This window comes from Coenobita brevimanus, chromosome 108, assembly GCF_032717465.1.
Source record: "Coenobita brevimanus isolate Jiangsu-jjx chromosome 108, ASM3271746v2, whole genome shotgun sequence".
Lineage (NCBI taxonomy): Eukaryota > Metazoa > Arthropoda > Malacostraca > Decapoda > Coenobitidae > Coenobita > Coenobita brevimanus.
Window position 1 is genome coordinate 1450516 of NC_137061.1, and position 10000 is coordinate 1460515.

The following is a 10000-nucleotide window of genomic DNA, read 5'->3' on the forward strand; positions in this document are numbered from 1 at the left end:
GATTAAGGCGTCTGGCAATAAATAGATAGACAGATAGATAAATAGAATGATTTGTGGTCCTAGTTTTTACAGTGTCGAGAGTGACTATTAACTACAAGAGATGGGAGATAATTCACTAAGGATGCCAAATGGATAGTCTGGCTCTACATTTCCTCGTCCTTCGTAATCCTTATGGGGTTTTGATAAGAAAATATCCAGTTTTCGACACATATACTAAAATCTTGTGGACCCTGTGCTTTTTTTTAGCTCAAGCATATGGCAAACATACCTTTTATCTATTTATCTATAGCCAGACGCCTTAATTCTGTAAGGGGTGGCCACAGAGAAATCGCCTCCACGACACCCTGTCCCTTGCCATTTCGCTGCCCTCCCAACTATCACCCCATCACTCGTATGCCTCTACCACACACACACACACACACACACACACACACACACACACACACACACACACACACACACACACACCACTAAGCCCAGTCACAGTCTCATCGGTTATGGATAACACTCTCTCTCTCTCTCTCTCTCTCTCTCTCTCTCTCCTAGGGTGGGGTCGGAGGAAACAGGGCCAGGAAGCTGCGGTGTCTCCCTCTCTGACCTCACCCTCTTCCTTCCTGCCCTCTCCCTTTCCTTCACCCCTCCTTCCTCCCCTTTCCCTTTCCTTCACCCCTCCTTCCTCCCCTTTCCCTTTCCTTCACCCCTCTTTCCTCCCCTTTCTCTTTCTTCCATCCCTCTTTCCTCCCCTTTCCCTTTCCTCCATCCTTCCTTTCTCTCCCTTCCTCCAACCCCTCCTTCCTCCCCTATCCCTTTCCTCCACTCCTGTCCCCTCTCTATCTTTCCCTCACCATCCTTTTCTTCCTGCCTTTCTCTTTCTTCTACCTCTCTCCCCTCTCTCACTCCGCGCCCCCTTCATCCATCATTCCAATCCTCTGTCTTTCCTTCTCGTCCTTCCTTCCTTCTCGCCCCTTTCCTCTCCATCCTTCCCCCCTACCCTCTGTTGTATCTTTCCTCCTTCTTTCTCTTACCTTCCTTACCCACCCTTGCTTCCTATTCTCTTCCTTTTCTCCTCCCTATTTCTCACTTTCCTTCACACTTCCTTCTTGTCCCCTTTCTCCACCTCTCCTTCTTGCACTCTCTCTCTCCCTCTCTCTCTCTCTCTTCCTACCTTTCCCATCACTCATGCCATTTCCTGTTTCTCCTTCCACTTCTTCCCCTACTAATCACCTTTCCCTCCCTCACTCACAAGATTTTACAAACAGTCCATTTACAAAGCACAAAATAATCCTAACCTAAACTGGGCTCCTTCTACTTCAGCCACAGACACTGCATCGTCTTCCCATTCCCAAAACTTATAAATAATAAAAGAAAAACAGGGCAGGCTATGCAACGCCATTTTACCACCCCCGAAGATATACAAGCCGAGAAGACCATCACGCCGGTAATTCCCTCAGACTGTAAACATGGGGTTGGAGGATTCGGCCCTTCCTACTCACACGGTGGCGAGCGAACTTCCCACGGCTGTTCGTCACAATTCGCCACCCCGCAACCTGGTAATTCTAACCAAATAAACAATTCTTCTGGCAGGTTATCCGTCGTGGAAATTGTGCTTGGCGGACGCTCAATACATCATCCAGTTCGTAAATATGGCGAAAATTGGTGTCCATTTTGTTTCTCGCTCTTCACAGGAGGTACGCGGCGGCTGTTCGACTGATGGAAAGTATGTGATGGCTGGATTGTATTAAGGTCATCATCATCATCAAGAAATTTATTATTATCGTCATTTTTCCCGCCAAAACACGGAGTAGAGGCCTCAAAAATGGGAACAGGAAAGAGGAAAAGTTGGTGAACGGTCATAAACTCACTTAAAGAGAAAGCACTCTTGTTCATCTATTATTCTTGAAAATGTGACGGCAATTCTTTTCCTATATATTCATGTTAACAGTGTTCATGTAGTAAGCACTATCTGAATACTGAAATTAACGAACTAGTATGATATATTAAAAGAGCGTTAGATCAAAAAAAAAAAAAAAAAAAAAGGTAGGCCCATACTTAAAAAAATAAAAACTCTGAGAAAAGATAAAGTAGGCAAGATAATATGCAAGAGAAAAGCCACCACTACGCTCAAAAACAAAAATGATAAAAAAAACTATAAGAAACTATAATCCAGCCCCAAATGACTAAATAAACAGACTACATAATACACTCCTTCAAAACTACAGATATAAGGAAATTGAACCCCAATTCATCTGCAGAGAAACTTAACCAAGATCGTACGAAAGAGAAAATTATCACTCTGGGCTCGTAAATAAGGCTAATAAGAAAAAAACAAGGCAGGTCCCCCCTAATGAAGAAAAGTAACCGCAGGTCGACATTTCCCGTGCAGGTGATGGACGAGCCCCGGGGGAGATGTGGCAACGCTGTTATTGTTTACGGGGTACGTGTGGCACCGCGTCCGCTACCGTCTTCCATTCCTTGCGAAATTAGCCCCTTCAGACCGAAAACGCCAACTTTATCCATGTCTTCCTGTCCCCTGACGATTTTTTTAAGCTTGGGCGACTTTGAAGTAGTAATAGAGTTGTTGTAGTAGTAGTAGTAGTAGTAGTAGTGGTATTTGCTGTTGCTGTTATTCTTGTTGTTGCAGCCTTGGTACACCTGAAATGTGAACCCAGTGGACTGCAGGCTGATGCTGCCCCTCCCCAGCAATCCACTACCCTCCTTTCAGGGGATAGAGAGGGAGTTGAGGGACGTTTGCCTGACTGGGCAGTAAAGCCGTCTGGTCATATCAGTGCCATCGCGTGAAGGCGTCTCTCTCCAGCATCACTTAAAGCTAGATGGGTTGTATACAGCTTAAATTAACCTCTATGTTTACCTAAGACTTCAAACTGGAGGAGGGATTAGATACAGCCTTCATTAACCCCTTCACTAAGAGGATGATCTGACCACAAAGACGCTCACTTGAATACAATCAATTATCTACTCAATTTTGTACGTAAACTAGCGAAACATATAATCAGGCTTAACATCTTGAATCTGTGTAACACCTATTTTATTTACTAATTATTACTAAGAGACTTTTTTTCAACTTTAAAAACGTGTTCCGAACTTGAAGGGATTTATGATGCTTCACCAAACCCCTCCAGATCTATGCCTACTGTAAACTGAATAAAATCGTCTTGAGATGATGGTAGGGATATAATGAAAAAAAAAGTCGCTAGATTTAAAGGGTTAACTGCACTAACACGTCTCTTGGTAGATTATTATTATTATTATTATTTTTTAAGGATTCATTCTCTCAGGCTAAGGAAGATACGTAATTTTTTTTCTATTTCTGTGACAGTGTTGGGGAAATCAGGTCAACTGCATGCAGGTGTACTAATCAACGATACAACAGCGACCTTATTTACCACAACCACAAAACTGCGAACCATGTGCAAGCACTATTTTTTTTTTTTAATAGGAGAAAGTTACCTGTGTGGAATTTCTGCTATCATCCATCACCTTCATCTTTACCACTTCACTACAATGATTCTCTCTCTCTCTCTCTCTCTCTCTCTCTCTCTCTCTCTCTCTCTCTCTCTCTCATATCCAACCGTAAAAATCTTTAGCCGCAACACGCACTCTTCTACAGCTGCAGAAGGAAAGCTAAAACCACCACAACTACCACATCATTATTACCACCACCACAACTACCACACCACCACCACCACCATCACCACCACCACAACTACCAGATGCACCATACCCCTTTGCTACCATTACAATCACCACAACAAAACTAACTACCATCACAACGGCTACTACTACCACCATATAACTACTGCTACAACACCACACCCTCACAACATAGGAAGAAATTGTACCACACCACATAACATCACACCACACCACACCACACAGCAGCACATCAAAGCACAGCACACCATACCACAGCACAAGATATCACACCACACCACACCACACCACATGACATTACCTCAAAGTACACACCACACCACACATCACACCACCACACAACACACTACCCATTCTACTCATCACACACCACATCACGTATCACACCTCTCCCATCAGTCACTCATCCACAAACACAATCATTTCCTTCTGTTCCACCATTCAATTTTTCCATTCTTCTTTCCACCCGTCTGTGTGCTGCAGGAGGGAGGCGCCTTCACGTGGTGGCACAGATAAAAACTTGATGTCTTTGTTACACGATTAAACAAACGTCCCTCAACTCCCTGCCTATCCCCCGAAATGCGGATGGTGGACTGCAGAATAGTACGTTCAGCCTGTAGACCACCAGGTTCACGCTTACATGGTCCTCGGGTCACAGTTACAACAATATCATCCAGAACTGTGTATCATTTAGTGCAAAAAAGAACTTATTTACAACAGTCTACTCCCTCCCAGTATATCTATCTATATCTATCTGTCTGTGTCTACTATCTGTCTATCTATCTATCTATCTATCTATCTGTCTGTCTATCTATCCATCTATTCACCAAGGTTTTCTTATACATTCACTCCTGGTGCTTTCAATATACCAAACACCCCTTTCATCCTCTCACTACCTACTCCTGCATTGAAGTCACCTATCGAATATTTTTTTTTTTTTTTACTCATTAAAACTTACATAGACACATCAACAACCGTTCTGACATTATGGACTTTTATTTATTTATTTATTTTTTTGTTTAATGCGTCCGACTCTATGCATAGGATCAAATGCCTTTTCCCTGAGGACCAGTAGGGAGGGGACTGAGGGATGTTTGTGTAGCCAGGTAACTCCACCACCAAGTAATACCAGTGCCACCACATGAAGGCGGCCCTCTCCTGCATCACAGCTATAGTAAATCTGAATAATGATGATGAAAAATAACTTGAAAAAATAATACACTTGAAGGGTTTAATGAGAACGGTAATAAGCAGTGTTACCAACGAGGTGAGTGACCCTATCAGGTGAAGGGCCGAGGAAGTGTTACCTGAGACGGCTCATCTCATCTCGGATCACTTCAGCTCCCTTTACCTTGACTCACCTCGTCGTATTATCTTCCCTTAATCATCTCGACTCACTTAACCTTCCTTTACTCATTTCCTCTCATTCCACCTTCTCTTATCTCATTTCACTACATTTCACCTCATCTATCACTCCCTCACTTCACAAAATTCCACCTGCCCTCATTTCATTTCACCTTTCCTCACTTCATTTCACCTCTTCTAACATTCCCTCACCTCACAGACACTCAGTTCACCTCTCTGCATCTCATGTCATCTCACGCATCACTTCCTCACCAAATAGAATCAAGGACCATGTCATTTCACCTTCTCTTACCTCATTATACCTTCCCTCATCTCATCCTACCTCATGTCACAATATCTATGTTGATTTTATCTCACGTCTTTATGTCATCTCACTGCTGAAAGAGAGAGAGAGAGAGAGAGAGAGAGAGAGAGAGAGAGAGAAACTTAATACCTAAGCAAGATATCTTAAAAGGATCTGAGGCAGAGGAGGAGGAGGATGTGGTGAGAGAGAGAGAGAGAGAGAGAGAGAGAGAGAGAGAGAGAGAGAGAGAGAGAGAGAGAGAGGAGTATAATATGCCTGCCAAAATAATTCTCTCTCTCTCTCTCTCTCTCTCTCCAGTCGTGGGGAAAGGAGGTAACATCAAGTATCCGGAAGTGACGTCAGAGTAAACAGGAAGCAAGAGAAGTGTGGGAGAGACGGGAGGAGGAGGAGGAGGAGGAGGAAGAAGAGAAAGGGAAAGAAGAGAGATTATCTACCTATCTTTTCATCTATCTATCCATCTACGTATTTATTCATCCGTCTATCTATCTATCTATCTATCTATCTATCTATAGGCTGACGCTTTAATCCCTGAAGGGGTGGCAGAAAACAAAACGCCTCCATGTCACCCTTCCCTCCGTCAACAGGCTACCCTCTCTCCAACTCTCCCCCTTCCTCCTCCTCTATCTCTTATACCTCTCCACCTCAACCCTTCATCTCATCCTCGGTCACCTCTACCCAACTTCCCCCCCCTCCCTCCCCTTTCTCCTACACCTCTCCACCTCAACCCTCCATCTCATCCTCGCTCTTCTCCTCTCCTCACCCCTCTAGTGATAACAATAACAGGATATAAAATGCCTCTCTCAAGTAAATAGGCGCAACTCCCCATCTTCTTCCCATCCTGCCCCACACCAGCCAGCCAGTCAGCAAAACACTTCCGACTTTCCCCTCGCTACGTTCGCCTAAAGAGCGTAATTTCAGGAAGCAAGGCGAAATGAACTGACAAAGAGCCGCGTGGAACAATATCACTCACTGTTCATGTACAAAAACCCAACACTTCCCTGCTAACTCGACCTTTCCTCCCCTGCCCTGCCCTGCCTGGTATTGTATCGTCTCAGTCGAGGTCGTGGCTTATGGAACGTGCTTATAAGTGTGTCGGGGGAAGAGGTGGGTGTGGAGAGAGTCGGGAGGAAGGGGAAAAAGTTATACACACGTCCCTTTACAATTTCCCTATCCCCCAAAAGGAAGATGATGAGCGGCAGGGGGAAGGTAATTGCAGCCTGTATTCCACCGGGTTCACATTTCACCTACTACTGCTACTACTACTACTACAACAACTACTACTACTACTACCACTGCTACTGTTACTACTACCACTGCTACTGCTACTACTACCACTGCTACTGCTACTACTACTACTACTACTACTACTACTACTACCTTTCCCAATTGACGCTAGCAATTAATTTGTCTTCACTTTCACCCTTTGTATGCAAGGTAAAGAGGAGATGGAAAGTGAGAATGGGGTAAACTGTCAGTGGGTTTTAGGCCATGATTTAAATTCCTTTGTTGTATCAGCATAGGGGGAAAGGGGAGCATATGAGAGGGGGTTGTGGTGGGGAGGGAGGGGGGGTTGAGGAAGAGGGGGAAAAGGGAGAGGGAAGGACTGATAAAGGAATGGAGAGAAGTCAAAAAGGAAAGATGGGCGAAGGATGGGAGAGAGGGGACGAGGGCATGGGGAAGAAATGGAGGTTAGGGAAGGAGGTTTGAGGAAGAGGGGGGGAAAAGGGGTAGGGAAGGATTGATAAAGGAATGGAGAGAAGAAATAGGAGTGAAAAATGGACTGAGGAAGGGAGAGAGATGGAAATGAAATGAAGGTTAGAGACAGGGTTAAAAAAAAAAAAGAGAGAGAGAGAAACGAAAAAAGAGGGAGATATGGAGATATGGATGGATAAATGGAGGGGGGGAGGGAGAGAGAGAGAGAGAGAGAGAGAGAGAGAGAGAGAGAGAGAGAGAGAGAGAGAGAGAGAGAGAGGAGGGAGAGAGGGCTAATGAGAGGGGAGTATTGTATGGGTAGGAAAATGAGGGCAATATGTTAGTGTTGTATACTGAGGAATGGGGAGGGGAGGGGAGGGGAGGGGAAGAGAAGGAAGGGAAGGGGAAGAAAAGGAAGGGAAGGGGAAGAGAAGGAAGGGAAGGGGAAGAGAAGGAAGGGAAGGGGAGAGGGAGTGAAAGAAAGGAGAAATGGGAAAGAGAGAACAGAAGAACAAAGAGGAGATGGGAGGAGAGGAGAATGGCAGAAAAGGAAAGAAGAGCGAAGGATGAAAGAGGAAAGGCGAGGAGGAGGAGGAGGAAGAAAAGAAGGAAGGAGAGGAAAACAAAGGAGAAGGGAAAGAAAGAAGAGGGAGAAATGGAGGAGAGGGAGGAAAAGAGGGAGAGGAAGGAGGAGGAAAAAAGAGAAGAGGGAGGAAGAAGTTTGAGGGAGAGGACAGAGGGAAAGACAGAAGAGCGAAAGAGGGGAGAAGAGTGGAAATCGAGAGGGCAGGAGAAATGAGGGAAGAAATAAATACGAGATAGAGGCAGAGAAGAAAATGAGAGGGAATAATCATGAAGGAGAATGAAAGGAAATGACAGCAGGAATAAAATAATAATAATAATAATAATAATAATAATAATAATGATGATAATAATAATAATAATAATAATAATAACAACAATAGATAAAATTACAAGAATATACGAGAAAAGAAACAGACAAAATATGAGAGGGAACGATGAAGAAATATTTGAGCTGAATTACATAAAACAAAATTACAGAATATAAAAAAGACAGAGAACAAAAGGCCACAAGAAATACAAAAACAAGATGAAAAAATTGATATGAGAAAAATAACAAGAAAAACAAAAACAAGAATACATGGGAAGAGGAAAAAAAAAAATATATATATATATAACTCCTCAAAAAAATCTTCAAGGAAATGGAGGAGGAAGGATGCAGGGAAAGAAATATAAATGGGAAAATTGAAGGGAGAGGAAAAAGAGGCAGGGAAAATGGGGAAGTGAATCAAAGGAGAAAGTAGGATGGATGAGATAGGCATGAGAAGACCATCCTCTCTCACACACAGACATAATTTAATAGAAAGTAGCGTGAGAAATAGAGGGAGGGGTGTGGCGAGGGAGGGAAGGAAGAAGGGAGAGGATGGAGGGAGGGAAGGAGGAAGAGTATGGAGGGAAGGAAGAAGGAAAGGGATGGAAGGAGGAGAATGGAAGGAAGGAATGAGGGAATGATAGGAGGCAGGGAATGACTGAAGGAAGAAACTGGGAAAGAGAAAAGAGATGGAAGGAATGGAAGGTGGTGTGTGGCGTGATGGATGGAAAGAGGAAGGAAGAGTATGGAGGGAAAAAATGGAAAGGAAGAAAGGAGAATGGAGAGCGGAGATAGACAGTGGATCGAGAAGGAAGAGAGTGTGGAAGAGGTGGAGGTGGAAGGAACAGAGTAGAGAGATAGGAAGATGGAGGGAAAAGAGTGGAAGCGAGGAAAGGAGATGGCGTGGAGAAAAGAAAGAGAGGGGGAGTGAGAAAATGGAGGAAGTAAGGCAGAGGAACTTAGGAAGAGAGAGAGAGAGAGAGAGAATGGTGTGGATCTCGTTTTCTTTGAGTCCATCCTCGTTTTCTGTGACATCCATTTCTCGTTTTTTATAACTCCCTCGCGTCTCACATTTACACGCAATAAATCTTGGTAGGGAATTTGTGTGTGTGTGTGTGTGTGTGTGTGTGTGTGTGTGTGTGTGTGTGTGTGTGTGTGTGTGTGTGTGTGTGTGTGTTATTTTGTGGCTAAAGTTCATAGTACATTATTTATATTTGTGAGACTTTGCAAGCAGGTGGACTCAATAGGAAGGGGGGGGGGCGGAATATAGAAGAACACCACATAACACTACATAACACTACAGAACACCACATAACACAAAACATAACACCATAGACATCACAACGGAATAACACCACATAACGTAACACCACATAACAGAACATAACACCACATAACACAGAACATAACACCACATAACACCTACCTTGGCCTCCAGTGTCTGTAATTTGTTGACTCTTGGCCGCATCCCCCCTCCTGACGGCACCAGGGTAGACTGTAAGGAAGAAGGAGAAGAGTTAGTTTCCCTAGTCAAGTCTTGCTCATCTATACTCCTTTTGCTCAAACTTGGCCTAAAATTGCCATCTCTCCATCTTGAATCTCTGGGGTGACACTAGAATATGATGCTAGTCACGAAGAAGTGCTATGGAAGGAGGCTGAATCATAGCCCTGTCTTCTGCCACACAGCTACGTGATGCTGATAAAGACGAAAATCCCGGTCAAATTAAGGTGTAAATGGCCTAATTACCTACTACTTCAAGATTTACCTTCGTATTGCATTCATATATCTGTATACTTGAGAGAGAGAGAGAGAGAGAGAGAGAGAGAGAGAGGGGGGTAGCTTACAGTTTAATAATATAATGATCAGTACGAACATACCTGATTATTCAGTCACCTAATTATTCATTCATCAATCATTAACTTCCCAACAACTCTGTATCAGGGTTTGGGTTGAAAAATAAAAGAACAACAAACTATCAATATTCACACCTCGATATGATGTCCTGTGCTGAGAAAAATCGTCTGAAGTTAGCAGGAGTGACAAATAAATCGTCTTCATAGCTAACGCGTTAAAT

General features: G+C 43.7%; 1 protein-coding gene across 1 annotated transcript in view; it reads right to left on the reverse strand.

Annotated features, from left to right (window-relative positions):
- sprt (PDZ domain-containing protein sprite) overlaps positions 1-10000 on the reverse strand; it is a 136857-nt gene that overhangs the window by 17016 nt on the left and 109841 nt on the right. Inside the window, exon 4 of the mRNA XM_080285742.1 lies at positions 9352-9420. Within this exon, the coding sequence (XP_080141868.1) occupies positions 9352-9420 (69 nt within the window). The remainder of the gene's footprint in view (positions 1-9351; positions 9421-10000) is intronic.